The sequence below is a fragment of the Protopterus annectens genome, chromosome 5.part1 (genome assembly GCF_019279795.1).
Source record: "Protopterus annectens isolate FY-2018-M chromosome 5.part1, PAN1.0, whole genome shotgun sequence".
NCBI lineage: Eukaryota > Metazoa > Chordata > Ceratodontiformes > Protopteridae > Protopterus > Protopterus annectens.
The window spans coordinates 677,452,106-677,472,390 of NC_056736.1; the positions used below are offsets into that span (position 1 = coordinate 677,452,106).

The 20,285-nt window shown below is 42.7% G+C and overlaps 1 protein-coding gene across 7 annotated transcripts in view; it reads right to left on the reverse strand.

The window, feature by feature from the left end:
* Positions 1-20,285, reverse strand: part of PARP4 (poly(ADP-ribose) polymerase family member 4) — a 2,883,551-nt gene that overhangs the window by 1,000,422 nt on the left and 1,862,844 nt on the right. For all 7 annotated transcript variants that reach the window (XM_044073295.1, XM_044073293.1, XM_044073297.1 and 4 more), the window contains one exon: positions 9,221-9,328. In XM_044073295.1, the coding sequence (XP_043929230.1) occupies positions 9,221-9,328 (108 nt within the window). The remainder of the gene's footprint in view (positions 1-9,220; positions 9,329-20,285) is intronic.

Genomic DNA, 20,285 nt, shown 5'->3' on the forward strand with positions numbered 1-20,285 from the left:
TTAAAACTAAAAAAGAAAAAAAGTACTTGTTTACTTTAGCATGTTTATCACATACAACAATCACTGAAAATGCTTTACTATGTAACATGCATTTCATATCATGAAATGTTTTGTTTTATACAAATATTACAAGCAAAATTATTTTACTTACAGTTACTTTTTTCTCCCTTTTAGTGTCCTTCCAAACATAAATGCCTTTCAGTTCCCTTACAAGTTTAACAAAATAAAAAAGTCAAATAAGTCCAATCTTTCTTAATCACTTTTTCTCGTAAAGCCATATTTCACAAATGTGACTGATGCTTTGTAATATCACCTTTATTCACTATTTTCAGTGTTGCTGTTCTTCTTGTTCATCTCTGTCTTCCAACCTCAAACTCCAATCCAAGTCCAAGGTATTCCCAAATAATCTAGTTAACTCCTGTGTTTTTTTTTCTCTCTCTCAGGCATTGGCCTTTGGAACACTTGAAACTGGCAGTCTCGCTCTCAGTTTTATTACCAGAAGAATAAGAAGCAGTGTCCCCTTTCTGTTTGATAGTTCACTTTTTGTAGGATAACATTTTGTATTTCCTCCTTAGCCTGTTCTACATAAAATATTACTTTGATCTTCCAGGAAAATATATTCTGAAGACATATGGATACAGCAGCTTGAATCTCACATCTGCCTCTCAACACTGACTGCTGGGCTAAATTTGCTTCCCTTCTGCCTCTTATTAAATGAATATTCATTTTCCACAAATACTCTACTGTCTCTAGTTGTTAATTCTTTGTCCTCCTACTACAGTTTTCTCAACAACTCATTTTGCTGGCATGACTGCATCTTTACTAGTACAGGTCCTGGGTGCTTTATCATGGCCAAGTTTGGAGCATACACGAATTGTGCCTTTTCAACTAACCTGCTGTGGAATACCAGTCCAGTTGCTTATTTGAGCTTTCATAAAATTAACAGTCTGTTTCTTCTAGTTTCTCAGGTACAGTGGAAAATCTCAAGTTTTTTCTACATGCTCTGTCCTCCAATTCTACCATTTTTTGAAGCAACTCTTCTTCAGCAGTGACACATTCAGCCAGCCTTTACTTCTTTATAACTTCTGATTTTTGCAGTTTTATAATTGCGGTGGTGGTGCTGCGGTAGCATTGTCGCCTCACAGTAAGATGCTGTTCAGTTCGATTCTCAGCTAGAACGTCTTCTGCGTGGAGACATGCATGAATGGGCGTACCTTTGTTGAAGGCTGTGCGTCAGAGCTGGCAACTCGGTGCATAAAAATCTACTGCCAATCATTAGCGGACCGGAGTTTCGCTGTGGCGACCCCTAACCGGGAAAAGCTGAAAGACACATCAGTTAATCTGAATAGCTTTTTAAAGCTTCTTCCATTTTTATCCAGCCTTTTGTTATCTGAGTTGAGATACTACTTCAATGTTTCATTTATTTTAATCGGCTCTGAACACATCTGATTTACTTTTTTTTCCTCTAAATTACTGGAAGACACCTCTTGTACCAAATAAGGAGCTTGAACTGCCTTTTGCTTTGCCTTTTCTAGATGATGTTCTTTCAGTTTCTTCTTTGCTGGCATGCAGGCTGTGTACTTACTAGACAGTTAGTGAATTTTAGTAAAACTGTCAGAATTACTTAGGTTGTATGATGTATAGCAATATATGTGAAGTATAAAGTTTAATATAGTTTGACTACTTTTATATGAATGTAAATTTGCCTATGTCACAAGTGATAATTCAATAAAGTTGTTTAGAAAAAAATGTCAGAATTACAAATTTTTATCTCTCAGTTTTTTTTATACTGGGAGAGATGAAATTATGCTGACTGATCAATGTGCAGCCACAGCAAGTCCCAAGCTTCTTTATTTGTTGCTGAATATTTATGCCCCTACTGAAAGTTTTTATACAGCTATTGGTTTTGTGAAGAAATAGGACAGGGCCTTTTGTGGCTTGAAAAGTGAGACACAGGTTATTGGAGCAGCCAGTAGGCTGATAATAAGGGGAAACTTGCTAATCTGTCTATATAGTCAAATGATTTACTATACTTAATTTTCTTGGTCAGAAACCCTTTCAGCCTTTCCAGCTGAGTGATTTGTTTTCATATATACATTAAAAAAAGGGAATGTAACTGATGATCTGCCTAATACGGGAAGAATACAGTGGGAGAATGACTTATTTGGAACTTGAAGATACTGTCTTGAAATTTAACTGGGACAGACAGATGGACTTCCTGACAATGGTAACCAAATGAAAGACTTGGTTACAAAAGTACCACAGGTCCTTTACGACCATATGTGTTTGAAGAGGAGTTTAATTTATAACATATTAGGTTGGGGCAACTTTTTGGCATTTCACTTAAGACCATTTTTGGTACACTATATATTTGTACATTCCAACCATTACTGGGGTAGTTTAGTTTCACTGCATGAGTGGGTAATAGCACCCAACTTGCAATCATTAGCAAGCCTGAATGACTGCTATTGAAGGCGGTTATAATGATGCCTTTATATATGAAAATGACTATAATAAGATTTGTTGTGGTAATTATAATAAACCTTTCACATGTTATAAAAACTGTTATGTACTTAACAACACTTGGAATCTATGCTATCCAGTGTCACTATTCATCACAAATGGGTCTTTGGATCCGACCTTGGATCCAAGCCGGCAACTGATGGACATTGTCAATGCTCAAGCTCCTCCCCTTCCCATAATCCTCTGCTGACCTTTAACCCTCAGAATGAGTTTGCTCAGCAAAAAGGAACACAGACAAATCTGCACAAGAGAATAAATTATCCTAAAATGGAACCACTCCAGCTCTATCATATCCCCAGAATGCAGGGGGAAGGAGGGTGGGAATGTGATGAATAATGACACTGGATAGCACAGATTCCAAGTTATGTTAAGTACATAACTCTATCTGATGTCATCTCTGCCATTATTCATCACGAATGGGTCAGAATCTATTATCTACTATAAGCTCTGGGTGGTCTCAAGGAAGGATATGCTGGAGCACAGAGGAACCAAAGGAAGCCCTGTTCCTAGATACCAAGTCCAACCTGTAGTGCAAAACTACAGTGTGGGGATTAGACCAAGTAGTAGCCACATAAATCTCATCTAAGGAAAGTTTAGCTAAAAAGGCTGAAGATGTAGTGACAGATGTAGCAGAATGGGCTATAACTGGTCTGGATGACTCCACATACCTGCTATCATAAATGAAGGAAATGCAACTAGGAATCCATCTAGAAATTGTCACTTTAGAAACAGCCATACCCTTTCTGTTTTGAGAAAAGGCCACGAAGTGCTGGTCCGACTTCCAAAATTCCTCAGTCATTTTCAGATAGAAATGTAATTGCCTATGAACATCTAAGCAATGCAAGATGTATTCTCCTTTATTCGAATAATTACGGAAGAAAACTGGAGGTTGTTTTGATTGACTTGAGGTTAGTTTCCGAAGCCACTAAGAACAAAAACAAAGGATTTTTTCGAAGTGACACCCTGTCCTTGTGGAAGACCATAAACGGCAGTTTAATGCTTACAGCCTGCAGTTTTGAGACTCTCTTGGCAGAAGTAATGGCTACTAAGAAAGCCGTTTTTCAGGACAGGAACTTAATATTACAAGAAGCAGCTGGTTCAAAGGGTTTTTTGTGTCAAAGACTGCAGCACCAAGGTCAAATCCCATGGTGGGGAAGGGTCTTTGATAGGCAGTCTAAGAAGAAAAACTCCTTTCAGAAAGGATTTGCACAGTTTAGAAGAAAAAGTAGGGTCCTCATTCATGTGGAAGTTAGAAATGGATGTGAACTGGAGCTTAATGATAGAAAAACTTGCCCCATCCTGAAAAAGAGAAGACAAGAATAAGATATCAAGAATCGGGGCCAAAAAGGGATCCAAATTACACTGTCTAGCCCAAACAGAAAACCTTTGCATTTACTGGAATACACCCTCTTTGTAGAAGGCTTCTGAGAGGCCAAGATGATGGTACTTACTGAGGAAGGAAACGTGGACTGCAAATTGATTACTCAAACTGGATAACAAGGAGTCTGGAGATTGGAAGTGGAAGCTCCCAGAGGTGGGAAATGAGATCCAGAATGGGATCCAATATCCAAGGTGGATATTTCAGATGAGACCGTAGAAGGAAGAACTATGCCTGACGAGGCCAAAAGGGGGCAATGAGGATGAGCGGGGTCTTCAGGCGGCAAAGCTTTCTGTAAGACATGAGAATCAGAGGAGTGGGAGGGTAAGCATAGAGGAGCCCTGGTGGCCAGTCATGAATCAGAGTGTCCCTAGTTGACTCCCTCGCTAGCGGGGATCAGGGCAAAATAACTGCTGCATTTGTGGTTGAATGATGAGGCAAACAGATCGCAGGATGGTTGACCACAACAATCGAAGATCTGACTTGCCACTGAAGGATTCAGGGACCACTCGTGGGGACTCAAGACAGACCTGCTGAGTTTGTTGGCCAACAAGTTGGAACTGCCAAGAATGTGAGTTGCAAGAAGAAAGCACCTGAAAGACATCACCCATTCCCACACTCTCATGGCCTCTCTGCACAGAGGATAAGACCATGCTGCACCCTGCTTGTTGATGTATCAGACCACCACCATGTTGCCCGTTTGAACTGTTATAGTCCCAAGAGAGAGGCACTCCTGAAAGGCTTGCAATGTTAGGAGGACTGCTCACATCTCCAGGAAGTTAATGTGTAATTCAGCCTTTGTGGGGAACCATGTGCTCTGAACCATCCTGCCATGAAAAATCCTCTGGCACCCCAACAGGGATGTGTCTGTTTTCACTGTGGCCTTGGGTGGGGGGAAGATAAAAGGGTCTGCCTAGACTTAGGTCCTAAGACTGAAGCCACCAAGCAAGGTGATTTTTCTGCAAGAGTCATCCTGATGGTCATGGACATGAGATGAACCTGAGTGGACCACTGAACTGCCAGGGTCCACTGCAGAACCCATACTTGATACCTGGCAAGTGGCACTAACTAGATGGCAGCCACCACTGAACCTAATGCTTGCAGATTTACATGGATTGCTGGGCGCACTAGAACCTGCAAACGAGAGACCTGATCCCAAATAAGTTGAACTCTGCATAGGGGTAGTGCTGCAGTCTCTGACACCATGTCCAGCTGAAACCCAATAAACTTTAGGTTTCGACATGGAGAAAGATTAGATTTGGGCAGGCTGTCCATGATGCCAAGATGCTGAAAGAGGTTGAGGATATAACTGGTGGCCATTGACAGTTGATGCCTCGTGGGGGTCATGAGGAGTAAATCATCCAAGTACAAAAATACCTGGAATTGTTGCAGCCGGCGATGAGCTGCCTCCACTGCTATACATTTGGTAAACACCCGGGGGACTATGGTGAGTCCAAAGGGCAGGGTTCTGAACTGGTAGTGATTGGTCCCTAACCAAAAGGACAGGTGTCTCCTGGAGTGTCTGTCGATCCTGATATGACTGTATGAATCCATGAGATCCAATCAGCACATCCAATCATCCTTGCACAAGAGAGGCAGAATGGACTGGACAGTGACCATCTATAACTTTGACTTATTGCCTGACCATTTCAGTTTGCTGAGGTCCAAAATTAGATGTAGGTCCCTGGTCTATTTTTTGGCACCAAAAAAAAACTGAGAGTAAGTTCCAGACTCTCGTTGTCCTGTTGAATTCTTGGATGGCTCTTTTTAGAAGATGGCCTTGAACATCAAGATGGGCCAATTACCTTTGGTGGGGTGGAATGTCTGGGAGAGATTTTGAAACTGGGGGGGGGGGGGTTGAGAAAAAGTTGATGAAGTAACCGCTGGAAATAATCTTTAAAACCCACTGATCTCAGGAGGGATTTGTCCAGGCTATTGGGTGAAGGGAGAAACATCCCCTGACGGTCTCCAGGCAGGACAGTCTGGGAGCTCTTTAGGAGCACTGACAGAGATTCTCAGAGAAGGTTTCCTGAGAGCCCTATTCTGTGGACCCCCTCTGCCTCTGGGGCAGCAAGTACCATTGAATCTCCTACCCCGACTTGTGGAAAAGGATTCTTTGGGAGCATCCTGGAAGGAGGACTGAGTCCTGCAGAACTAAAGTTTCTTATTACCCCTCTCCCTTGGAGTCTTAGAAAAAGATCATTGGGCGTAGAAAACTTGATTCCCACTATGGACAGAGTCTTGTCCTCATGCTTGCTGTGGGTCAATGTTTCCTCGACGGAAGGTCCAATCAAGGTCAAACCGTCAAAGGGAGCATTAGTAAATGACACCCTGAAGGGTTTTGCAAACCTGAAAAGGTGAAGCCAAGCATGCCGTCTAATGGCAATGCCTGTGCCATCTGCTCGACAGGTGGCCTCCACCACAATGGAGATCAACCACATTGAAGCATTAGCCAGGGAAGTCAGAGTGGACAACTTAGGAGAGTCTAACTTAAGACTCTCTGGAGGCAGCAACTCTGTAAGGGAAGTAGTGAGTTCTGACACCAAATCCCTCTGAAGCCGGGTAAAACGTGCCATGCAGTTGGTTGCTCTCAGTCATAATGTAGCAGATGCAAACACGTGCTTCCCAAAGAAGTCAATCACCTCAGACTCTCTATTCGGGGGATGGGCCGAGGAGCTCTGCTCCGCCAGCTCCTTCTTAGTCACAGCTGCCACTGCGATGGCATCCATGGGGATGTCCTTACTCCAAAAGGTCTCATCTTTGGGGGGGAATGAAGAATTTGTTAGCTTTTTTGGGTACTGGTTCCACTGTGTCCAGCTCTTTCCCAGCTCTGCCAGCGATGAGTTCCACAAGCTCATTGGTTGGGGGGGGGGGGACATCCAAGCAGAAGTTGGGCCCATCTCGAAGGCCTTCAGGAACACAGATTCCTCTGAAGGAAGGGTGGGGGAAGACCAACCACCTCTTTGCTTGACAATTTTAAGGATGTGCCCAAAGGACACTTCTTCAGATGGAAGCCTAGGGGACCTGTCTCCCTCCTTGAAATCCACGCCTTCGGTGAGGGACACTCTAGGAGAGTCCAGGTGCCTCCATTTATGCATTCCGTTCTGACGGGGTTCCTCCACAGTGGGTTTGGGAAGGACTCAGAAGAGAGAGAGACCTCAAGTGGGCCACGTTTTTTTAGAAACAGAAGAAGACCCCTTGGTGGGAGGGGTAGGTCTCTTCTTAGGGTCCTAAATAGCTTTAGAGACAGAGTCTGAAGCTAGTGGACCACCCTGAGCTAACCCTGTTAACAGCAACTTATTTCTACACTCCATAAGAGCCATGAGGTTGAATGCGACACAAATGTCGCATTCAACCTTCAAGTGAGCCTCTCCCAAACAGTAAACACACTCGTCTTGAGAGTCGGAATGAGGCATTTTCCGACCACAGGAAAAGCACCTTTCAAAACTGGAAGGTTTATCAGCCATTGCACACCCAACACACACATATACACTGGGGAAAGGAGTTAAGAAGAGGGTGTTTTTTTTTTTTTTTTTTTTTTTTTTTAATAATAATGGTAGGGGAAAGAAGAGTGGGAGATACCTGAAGCTAGGATAGGGAGAGGAAAAAAAAAGGCATCCTACACAGACAAATTAGCTATGGGAGGGAGGGAAAACTAAGGTGGAAGCTAAAATGCTACTTTTACTCACTCAAAGAAGAAAAAAGAGTTACTTATCTCTAACACGAGGAAGCTCAAGATCAGAACATATCCTGTGCATTCAACTGGAAACGAGATCTGAGGGTTAGGGGTCAGCAGGGGATTATGGAAAGGGGGAAAGGGGGAGCTTGAGCTCTGGATCTGTCCATCAGTTGCTGGCTTGGATCCGAAGTTGGATCCAAGACCTATTCATGATAAATAATGACAAGGATAGCATCAGATCAAGATTATTATTTTGCTGTTTTTGAAGTATAATTACAATGCTCCAATGCATCATGTGTTATACTACATAATAACATTGCTTAAAATTAAAAAAAAGGTTTGACAGTCTGCTGTATAGGTAATGGGGAGTGGGTTAACTAGTTTATCTTACTAACATCCTTTTACTTTATGCACATTTATGGTAACTGCCACTAGAAAACTAAGAAAATAAGTACAACTGCTAATACACAGATTTATACACTGAAAGGATTTTAAGGTAAACACATTTGGTACTGCAGTTACTGTAGAGCAATTCAACTTATAAGATACCTGAAAAGCAAGTACAAGAATAAAAATAAAAAGGAATTAAGTGTGCAATACTACAAATAAATTAATTCCCTCAAAAAGAAGTCTAAACCAGAACTGCACATCACAGTTATTTCAGGCTTACTACTAAGCCACTTAAAGTAGCATTCATAAACAGGTGCATTATATGCAAGGCCACTATGCATGCCCTTGAATAATACACAAGCCAAAAATGACTAAGAAAGAAGTACTGTGCAGCTATGGAACTAAGCAGTGAGGTGATTGCTCAGTTTTCTGCAAATGCAATCAAATGTAGCAGTGTATGGGCATAACCTTTTTAAATTAAACTAAAGCATGACATGGACAACATCTTCATTTGGAAGCTGCTTAACACATCGATTCAGAGGCACTTGTACTAATCCAACCATACCTCTCAATCTGTTAGCACAAAAAATCTTTACAAAGCCTAACTTAATGGGGGGGGGGGGGGGGCAAAGGCCCTAAGCTGAACACAGCATGCTGTTCATTTGTGGTAAACATTTATAAACACCACCCTTGGTCTGTAATGACCAAGTATCTAGTACAGTTGAAATACACAGACTCTGCAGGTGTAATTTCATATAATAAGGCTGATAAATATCTATGGAAATAACAGATTCCAGTTGCAAAACTAGTACAAAATCCTTGAGATATGACAGCACCTTAAATGTATGCAAAGTATAATAAACTACCTTTTATGATGCATAGATTGTAATGCAGATAATTCATTTTGCATTTTCTTAAGAAAAAAACTTGCTTTAGCCTTCAGTCTGATACCTCTTATTTGCCAGTGGCCATAAACCAGGCATTACGTACATATGTACAGCTAGCTAGCTAGCTAGGCATAAGCTTGTGTGTAACCAAAAACAAACATGTTCATTTGTCCTCCACAAGACCCCCCCCCCCCCAAAAAAAAAAAAAAAAAAAAAAAAACAGATAACTAGATCACAGGTGTAGTGAAAAAAAAAAGAACTTTAGCTAACACAAAGATTGACTTGTAGCAATTTCATACAGTTACAACAGTACAAAAAAAAGATCCCCTTAAGCAGAGAAAGTTAAATTTAGACATTCCTTACCATTCTTGCCAGAAATTCAGGTGGTATTTCTTCATAGTCAGCATCAGTTGTTATATCCTCAGACATCATTTCATCAACATCATCAAATAATGCAAAGCCACACAGTCCCTGCATTACAAAAATGGTTAATTAAAACAGCTTATAATGTTAAGACAGAAGAATGTGATATATTTTGATTTCTTTGCAAAGAAAAAAAAACGCAGCCTCTGAACTGCCTTTATAATTAATATGCAGCAACATTCACAATTAAATCTAAATGGGAAATGGTAACATACCTCTTCAAAAAAAAAAAACGACCATGGCAGGGAATCAAATAGCTTTTATTATCACACTCAAGCACCTCGACTAATACACAGCCTTCAATGGAGTACAAACAGACCTGTAACAGACTAATTAAAATACCCATGTCAATTAAGCATGAGCCAAAAGAAATCTTTAAATTACAAATTAAATAAGTATCTTCCAATTACACTCTAAGTTAAGACCCAGGGGATAACAAAGTATTGAACTTGAAAATAAAAACAACCTCTTTATATAACAATTTCCTTTTGTACGCATAATCAGAGCAAAAACCCACTAGAATTTATTTTCTAAAATAGTTGCTTTGAGCACAGCAGGATTTGAGTTATGAAACTGTACAAAATGACTAGCTACCAGGCTATCTAATCTACTATGTCTAATATTTCTGACATGTTCTTCCAACCTTAATTTGAATTTTCTTTTACTCTACCCTATATACATCAAGTCACAAGGACATGGAAAGGCATAAATTATCCCCGCAGTTTCACAATTATGCCTTTCTGAAGGTGTAAAAGAAACACCATTAATATAGTCAAATGTCCTAACTACATACTGACAAATGTTACAATGTCCACATCTATATGCACCTAAAAGACTAGGATGGTTAATTGTAATAAAAGAAGGTAGTGAAAAATAATTATGCACCAAAATATCTCTTAAATTTCTTCACCTTCTATAAGGAATATTTAGGAAAGGCCTTAATATATCATGTTCAATATTCGTATATAAACTATATACATCAATAGTAACAAAATACATATCATTAGTCCATTCAATGCTCGAAATTTTATCCAAAAAACCACTAGCGTCTCTGATATACAAAGATAACTGTACAACATAAGGTAATAAAAATTCATGTAAAAATGTACCCATATTAGGTAAAAAAAATACCTACAGGCAGATACAATAGGTCTGCTGGGAGGATTAAATGTATGTTTATGGATTTTAGGTAGACAGTAAAAAACTTCCAACTCACAATCTAAGACTTGAAACTTATCATTCAATTCTGCATATGAAAAATATTCCATTCTATAACCCTTTTCTAAAAAGAGTCACAAAATTGGTAACAGCTTGTTCATAATCAGTAGTAGTACTTAATTCATAAACCTGGTTATTAAGCAAATAACATGCACATATTATAATATTGTTTATAATTCATAATGACAACCTTGTTGCCCTTATCTGAGGGCTTGATTACCAAATTATTATTTTGGGACAACTCGACTCCTTTCATTCAGTTTTAGACTTATTAAACTCAATGTCATGCTTATTCTTCTCAAATTCACCAAATGAAGTTTCAACAGCAAAATTTAGCATGCTAGAAAACTTATTTATATCATCATGCTTAAAAGGAGACATAAAATATTTTTTGACCAGTACCTTAGACGTATCCAACTGATAATAAGCATTCATCACACAATCATCGTCTAGGTCAGATAAACAAGAATAAAAAAGTACAGTTGTGTACACGTACCATAAATGTAGCTGTTCGAGTGTATTTACTGCTGCAGTCATCACATCTGGGTTATCTGCCTGCAGGTAGCCCTCAGCCGACTTGAATACCAGAGTCTTCGGATTTCTGCGTCGGACGCTGTCGTTCCTTCCATGACGTCAGGGGTATAAAACATGCAGCCGACGCCATTACATCACTTTTTCTTACCCCAGATGTCAGGTGCCCCCACAACAGGAAGGAATTATAGGGTATGGTTCACCACCATCAAAAAGCAAATACACAAGAAAAAATATATATACAAAACAAGAAGGAAAGGTAGAGCCAAGAAAAGTCAGGGGGGCTGGAGGGAGGGTAAAAAAGACTGCAACAGTGAATACACTCGAACGTCTACATTTATGGTAAGTGTACACAACTGTATTATGTTTTTCGTGCTTCACTGTTGCAGTCATAACATCTGGGTTGATTCCCAAAGCTAAGGAAAGGAGGAGGTAGTTAAAGAGCATTAGGGCCAGCTATTAAGTCATGCAAGACTGCTGTGGCAAATCCAGCTCTGGATTTAGAAAAACATAGGCAGGTGGTAATGCTTGGTGAAGGTATGTACACCAGGTAGCAGCTTCCAGGATGTCCCTGGTAGGGACTCCTCTGAGAAATGCCGTAGAGGTAGATGCAGCCCTGGTGGAATGTGATCTTATCCCCTGTGGGGTAGTTTTTCCATGGTACTTGTAGCAGAAATTAATGCAATGGGCTATCCATTTGGAAATAGTTTGCTCTGAAATGGCCTTCCCTTCTGCCCCTGCAGCAAAGCCAACTAGCAGCTGCTCAGATTTTCTGAGAGACGTAGTCCTGTCCAAACAGAATCCAAGTTGTCTGTGCACATCCAGAGAATGCAGTATTCGTTCCCCTTTGTTTTGTGGATTAGCGAAAAAAGTAGGCACATGAAATGACTGATTTAGGGCCACACTAGACACCACCTTGGGCATAAAAGAGGGATTAGTCCAGAGGGAAACCCTGTCTGCAAGGAAGATAATGAAGGGTTCCACTGCCATGACGGCCTGTAATTCAGACACTCTTCTTGCTGAAGTGATGGCTAGAAGGAAGGCTGTTTTCCAAGGAAAGGAATTTCAACTCTACTGTTGCAGCTGGCTCAAAGGGGGAAGAGTGAGCTTTTCCAATACAAGTTAAGGTCCCAGGCTGGAGTGAGAGCTCTCCTGGTGGGGGGGGGGATCTTAAATGTTTGGCCCCACTAAGGAATTGTCTTAGAAAGGGATGAGAGAAGAGGGGGTGGGCTCTATAATGTGCTGAAATGGCAGAGGCATGAATCTTGATTGACGAGAAGGATAGGCCCTTGTGGAGAATTTCTGTTAAGTACTCTAGAATCTGAGGAATCTGAGGTAAGCTGGGCACTATAGTGCCCATCCCCTCAGCCTGGCTCCAGGAACAGTATTTTTTCCACTTTTCAGCATAGGATTTTCTGGTATGAGGCCTCCTTGCCTGCAGAATGACATCCAGCACCTGCTTACTGAGGGGATGCTAGAGGAGAGCTCAGGGAATTAGCCAGGCTGCAAGGTTCAGGGTTTGAAGGTGAGGGTGCAGAATCTGGCCCACCTGCTGGGACAGCAGGGAAGGGGTCTGAGGCAGATGCCATGGTTGTAGCAGTGTCATACTGCACAAGAGGGGGTACAAGGGGGTACCAGTGCTGGTGTGGCCAGTCTGGTGCAATCAGTATTGTCCTTGGCTTGGCCTGTTTGATCTTTAGTAGAACCTTCAAGAGGAGAGGCAGAGAGGAAAAGGCATAAACCGAGAGGCTTTCCCAGGTAAAGGACAGGACATCCACTTTCCAAGCTTGACTGTGGGAAGTTCTTGTGCAGAATTTGTTCAATTGGTATTTCTGAGGGGAGGCAAACAGGTCTACCTCTGGAGTCCCCCATTTGTTCCTCAAGAGGGTGAATACTTTGGGTTCTAGTTTCCATTCGCGTGGGTCCATGAGATTTCTGCTTAAGTCTGCCAGTGAATTTAATTTGACTGGCAGGAATTGTGCTTGTAGGTGTACTTGGTATCTCAAGGCTGTGTTCCACAGTGCCATGGCTACTCTGTAGAGAGAGTAAGAGTGGGTTCCCCCATGCTTGTTTATGTACCACATAACTGTGGTATTGTCTGTCTTTAACAATAGTTGTCGTGGAAGAGTACGGTCTTTGAAGGCTGTCAGAGCATTCTGTACAGCTAACATTTCTTTTTGATTGATATGCAGGTGCAACTGTCTCGGGTTCCATTTGCCCTGAATGCACTGCCCTGCCATGTGAGACCCCCATGTATAGTCTGATGCATCTGTTTTTAGGGTTTTGGGCGGCAGGGGGTAGAGTGAAAGGGAGTCCCTTGTTGTGGTAGCAGGCCTCTGCCCACCAAAGGTCCTGAGAATGTGGACACCACAGACTTTTTAGATACCATTGGAGTTTCCTCATATGCAGTCTTCCATATGGAATTAGCAAAATGCAAGAGGCCATGAACCCCAGTATTTTCCTTGCAGATAGCTGGGTTGTTGTGGCCAATAGTTTGAAGTAGGTTTTCAAAAAGACTTGTTTCTGCGGAGTGAGGAATGCCATCTGGGAAGCTGTGTTCAAGATTGCTCCCAGGAATACAATCTGTTGGCGGGGTACCAGGTGAGATTTCTTTTCGTTGAAGGTTGTACCCCAGTGAGGTTAGAAGTTTCTTTACAAATGCCAGGTGTTGTAATAGCAAGTCCTGGCTTTCTGCCCGAATCAGACAATCGTCCAAGTATGGATAAATTTTAATATTTCTCTCCCTGCAAAATGCAACGGCTGGAGCTAGACACTTTGTGAACACCCTGGGCGTGGTAGATAAGCCAACAGGAAGTGCAGAGAACTGAAAGTGCATGGAGCCCATCCTGAAACGTAGGTATTGTCTGCAGGATCCTCTTATTGGGATGCGCAGGTAAGCTTCCTTTAAGTCTAGGGTTGTCAGCCAGGCATCCTTGGCTAGCATAGGAAGAAGCTGTTGAAGAGTTAGTATTTTGAATTTTGGAACCACCAGAAAGGTGTTGAGAATAGAGAGGTCCAGGATAGGAGACCAGTAGTTTTCTTTTCTGGGTACCAGAAAAAGCCTCGAATAAAAACCTTGTCCCCTTTGTTCTGCTGGGACAGACTGAATAGCCTGATACTGAGAAGACAGAGAACCTGCTGTTGGGGCCTCCACCCACTGATTTGGGGGAAGGTCTGGCCAACCATTTGGGGTTGGTAGTGTGTGGAAGTGGAATCTGTATCCATGGGAAACTATGTTCAAAACCCATGTGTCCTGGGTAATGAGTTCCCAGTTTTTTGCATGCAGGGCGAGCTTTCCTCCTAAGGGAGCAAGTAGTTGAGCATGGCTTGGTAGGGTTAAGTCATTGTGCCATTTTTCTGTAGGGGGTTGGCTTACTACTCCCTGCTTTGGAAGTGGGAGCCCCCCACTGCTTGGATCTGTGCATAACCTGAGACTGAAGTCTTGGGTGGTCTGCTATTCCTGGGTCTAGACTGAGAAGGCCTGGAGGGGACTGGAAAGGACCAGTTCTTTGAAGGCCAATGTCTACTGAACCTGGGAGGCTGTATTTGTAGGAAATCTTTAACAGTTTCCATAGATTTAACTTTTTCCTCCATCCTTTTGAGGACAACTTCTGCTTTGTTGCCAAAAAGGCGGTCTTGGTTTAAGGGTGCATCCAGCAATTTAGCTTTAACATGATCTGGCAAGTTTTGTCCCTTAAGCCAATCATGCATTCTAAGTGGAGACCCAGTGACAGCAGCCCTGCAAGATGCTTCTAATGGATAAAAACCACATTGCAAAGTATGTTTACCAACTTGTTCTGCAGAATGCATTACATCTTGCAAGTCTTTGTGTTCAGCACAGTAAGGAATTAACATCATTTTCTGTTTAAGTAGTCCCAAAATATGCTGCTGACACTTTAACATATGAAACTGGCAATTTAAAGCCCTAATGGCCAAAGTATCAGAAGTGTATACCTTCTTACCCCATCTGTCTAAGGCTCTAGAATCTCTATCAGAAGGGGTAGGATTTTTTGGCAGCAGTAGCCTTAATGCCTTTTGGTCCTTGGGAAATTGTCTCTGGATCCGCAGCTGTATTCTTGAAGAGGAAATTGTGAGAGTCAGGTACTCTGTAGTACCTGTCAGGTTATCTGGGAGCTGGAGGTAAAGTGTCTGGGGTAAGGCTAGATTCCAAGAAAGCATCATCTACAATGTTCAGAACAGGAGGGATAGCTAGAGGCCTGTGTTAAGGCAGGAATAAGAATTCCCTAAGTCGCTTTTTGGACTCAAAATAGTCCTGGCTTTCCCAGCGGAAATGCTCCCTAAGGGTATGCAAGGTTTCACCAAAAGAAAAATCTTCTGGAGAGGTAGCAGAGGGAATGGAATCCTCTGCATCAGAATCCTGATCAAGGCAAATCCTAGTAATCAGAAGGAGAAGAGATATCAGATTCCTGATCAGAAGAATCAAAAGGAAATCAGTTCTAGGTCTCAGAGGGGGAAGGCTGGCTTCCCCTAATTAAGGTAATAAGGTCCTCAGTCATTCTAAGCATTTGTTGTTGAGGCATATAGGCCTGACTCTGTGGTTTGATCACCGGTTTTCTAGGTGTAGTGCGAGGTTTTGGCCTAAGGAATTTGGTATTTCTAGATGGAAATGATGCCGTTGGTTTAACATGGAAGTCTGTAGGCCTGAATACACCCTCAGAATCCGGTGCCTGCACAGCAGCTCTGGACACATCCAAGGCAGAGACATCTGCAGGTTCCATAGTCGAAGAAGCATCTCGCGGCATACCGGACTCCAAATGGGTCTCAGTACAGGCCTGCGAATCTGTAGTAGTGGGTATCAGGGGCTGCAAAAGCGCCTCAATGAGTTCTGGCAAACTGGTGACTAGCTTAATGGAAGTGTCATCTGCAGTTTTGGACCTATGAGGTCTGTCTTTATCCTTATGTTTTTTGGAAGACTTAACAAAGCCATTTCAAAGTACGGAGATCGAGAAAGTACAGTTTTGTACCTACCATAAATGTAGATGTCCGATAGGTATGCATCTGCAGTCCTAACATATGGGTTGTCCTGCCTCAGGCAGCCCTTCGGTCGGCCGGATTCCAAAGTCTGGGTCTGGCCTCGGCTGATGTCGCACTTCACCCGACGTCATAGCTGCTGTGGTATAAAGGCATCAGCCGACGCCATTTTCCTCAGTGTTTCTTGCCCCAGATGCCAGGTGCCCTCTAGGAAGGCTAAATTTGGATAAATGCAAATATATATATATATATATATATATACATATATACAAACAAATACACCATAATAAATTCCCCCAGCTAGCTAAAAGAGGGGTAAGTACCCTAGGAATACCACAGAGGGGAAGGAGGGTGGGTAATCCTGACTGCAGATGCATACCTATCGGACATCTACATTTATGGTAGGTACAAAACTGTACTATGTCCTTCAAGGATGCATCTGCAGTCCTAACATATGGGTAGAATACCATAGCCAAACTGGGGGAGGAGGCACTAAGATAAAGATGGTGTAGTCAAGATCCCTTGCAAAACAGCAGTTGCAAAACCTGCTCGGGATCTGGAGTATAAAGGAAGATTATAATGCTTGGCAAATGTATGCACGGAGCTCCAAGTAGCAGCTTCTAAAATGTCTTTGGTAGCCACTCCTCGTAGGAAAGCTGTAGTGGTGGCTGTAGCCCTTGTGGAGTGAGGTCTGATATTTTCAGGAGTTGTCTTTCCATGAAAAGAGTAGCAAAATCTAATGCAATTTCCTATCCATTTTGAGATTGTCTGTTTTGAAATTGCTTTTCCTTGCATTCCTGTTGCATATGCTGCCAGAAGCTGGTCAGTTTTTCTGTTGGTCTTAGTTCTGTCCAGATAGTAGCGTAATTGTCTGTGCACATCCAAGGTATGTAGTAGTCTTTCCCCCCTGTTCTGTGGGTTGGGGAAGAATGTAGGTAAATGAATCGCTTGGTTCAATGATACTCTGGAGACCACTTTTGGCATAAAAGTAGGGTTAGTTCTCAGAGACACTCTATACTGATGGAAGATAAGGAAGGGCTGTACTGCCATTAATGCCTGTAACTCAGATACCCTTCCTGCTGAAGTGATCGCTAGCAGGAAAGCAGTTTTCCAAGATAAGAACTGTAAGTCTGCTGTTGATGCTGGTTCAAAAGGGGGAAGTGTTAACTTTTCCAGCACAAAGTTGAGATCCCATGTAAGTAAAGGTGGTTTCCTTGGAGGCTTTACATTTTTGATTCCTCTCAAGAACTGCCTGAGTAGAGGATGAGAGAAGACAGGAGGATCCATGTTGTATTCTGCTGAAATTGCTGATGCATGAATCTTAATGGAGGAGTAGGACAGGCCATTGTGGAACAGTTCTGCTAAGTATTCCAGGATGTGTGCTATGTTTGCCAATGAGACATTTTCTCCCTTTGCTGCACTCCAAATGAGGTATCTTTTCCATTTGGCTGAATAAGTTTTCCTTGTGGAGGGTCTGCGTGCCTCCAGGATAATGTCCTTAACCCTCTGAGATAAATCTGGTTTATTTTGTCTTATGCAATATTCCAAGCAGCTAGCTGCAGTGTTTTCAAGTTTGGATGTAGGATCTTGTAGTTGTTCTGTGTTAGAAGTAAGGGACATAGAGGAAGAGGCCATGGGTGTGTCCGAGACATGCTTCTCAGTAGCGGGTACCAATGTTGCCTCGGCCAGTCTGGAGCTATCAGGATTACCCTTGGCTGATCCTCTTTGATCTTCAGTAGGACTTTATACATCAAAGGAAGAGGTGGGAATGCATATGCTGTCAGGTTTTTCCAGCTGAAGGAAAGGGAGTCCACCCTCCAGGCAAGTGGGTGGTATGCTCTTGTGCAGAATTTCTTCAATTGGTGGTTGTGTGGGGAGGCGAACAGGTCTATCTCTGGCAGTCCCCATTTCTTTGTTATGGCTTTGAAGATATCTGGATGCAGCATCCATTCGTGAGCATCCGTGGTAGTTCTGCTTAAGGTGTCTGCTAGTGAATTTTCTTTTCCTGGTACAAATCTGGCCTGCAGTTGAATGTTGAGATTCAGGGCCACATTCCACAGGTCCATTGCCATCCGGCATAGAGGATATGAATGTGTACCTCCCTGTTTGTTGATGTACCACATGACTGTGGTATTGTCCGTCCTTATCAGCAGGTGACCTTGTTGAAGGAGTGGTCTGAATGCCTAGATTGCATGTTTCACTGCCAGCATCTCCTTTAGATTTATGTGTAGATTCAGCTGGTCTTGGGTCCATAGGCCTTGTATACACTTGTCCACTATGTGTGCGCCCCTGCCTAGGTCTGAGGCGTCCGTGGTGATGGTCTGGCTTGGATGTGGTTTGTGGAAAGGCAATCCTCTGTTCAACTGACAGGCCTGAGCCCACCACAGGAATTCTTGTTTCAGGCATGGAATTATTGGAATCTGGGCTTCTAGACTGTGCTTGTGTTGAGACCATACATTCCTTAGGTACCATTGCAACTTTCTCATATGCAGCCTGGCATGCGGAATCAATATTATGCAGGATGCCATGTAACCCAGGGCTTGCAGGACTTTCCTTGCAGTAAGCTGAGTTTGTGTTGTTAATGCCATGAAATAGACTGGTAGTTGCTTTTGTTTTTCTTCTGTGAGAAAAGCCATCTGAGTTGATGTATCCAGTTCTGCACCCAAAAATGTTATCCTTTGGGATGGTACTAGTCTTGACTTTTGCATGTTGACTGTGTATCCCAAGGCTTGCAACAGTTGTATGACATTTTCCAAATCTTTTGTTAATTTTGCCTTGTTGTCCGCTTGTATTAGGCAGTCGTCCAGGTATGGGTAAATTTGAATTCCCTGAAGTCTGCAATGAGCAATTACTGATGCCAGGCATTTCATGAATACTCTGGGCGCAGTAGATAAGCCAAAGGGCAATGCTGAAAATTGATAATGCTCTGATCCTGCAAGAAATCTGAGGTGTCTTCTGCAATCTGGTAGTATAGGGACGTGCAGGTATGCCTCCTTGAGATCTAGAGTCACCAGCCAAGACTCCTTGCCCAGCATGGGAAGAAGTTGCTGGAGGGTCAACATTTTGAATTTTGGAACAATGAGGTATGTGTTCAGTGCGGACAAGTCGAGAATAGGCCTCCATTGATTTTCTTTTCTTGGTACAAGGAAAAGCCTGGAGTAAAATCCTTGGCCTTGTTCCATAGGTGGTACCTTTTCTATAGCTCTCACCCTTAGTAAGTTGCTGATTTGTCTTTGAGCCTCTGTTTTTTGGCTTGGTGGTAGGTTTGGCATTCCTCTCTTTTTTGGTAGAGTGTGGAAGTGAAACCTGTAGCCCTTGTCTATTGTTTGTAAAGTCCATTTGTCTCCTGTAATGCAATGCCAGTTGTCGGAAAATAAGGCTAGCTTTCCGCCCAAGGGTGCTTCCAGTTGTTCCCTGGTAGGCGGAACCAGAGCCAAGTCATTGTGCCTGTCCTGTGGAAGTGGTTGTAGTTGAATCTGTGGCAGCACTTCTCTGGTTGGCAGGTTGCCACTGACGCCCCCTGTAGGCACCCCTAGATTGACCTCTGCCTCTTGGGCGTCTATTTCTGCCTCTCTGTGCTCTGGAGGTGTCTGGAAAGGACCAATTCTTCGAAGGCCAATTTCTGCTAAACCTCGGAGGTTGGACCTGTAAGAAATCCTTGACTGTTTGGACAGATTTTGCTTTTTCTTCCACTTTCTTTAGAACCTCCTGTGCAGGGGAGCCAAACAAACTTTGTTTCTCCATAGGAGCATCTAGGAGTTTTGACTTAACATGGTCTGGTAAGGATTGTTCTTTTAACCAGGCATGCCTTCGAATCACTGTTCCAGTCATAGCTGATCTAAAGGAAGCCTCCAGTGCATCATAGCCACATTTTAAGACATGGTTACTGACCTGCTGAGAGTTATGTACCAAATCCTGAAGGGACTTGCGGTCTATAGGTTCAGGAGAGGACAGTTTTTTATTTAGCTGGTCTAACAAAAATTCCTGGTACTGAATCATGTGAAATTGACTGTTTAAGGCCCTGGCCGAAAGAGTAGCAGAAGTATAAACCTTTTTACCCCATCTCTCTAATGCTCTAGATTCCCTTTCAGAGGGAAGAGGGTTTTTGGCAGAGGCAGCTGCCACACCTTTAGGGCCCTGTGAAATGGTTTCAGGGTCTGCAACAGGAGCCTTATACAAATGGTAGTGTGTGTCCGGGACCCTGTAATATCTGTCAGGCTTGGCAGGGGCCGGAGGAAGAGAATCAGGGGCAGTACAGGCATCA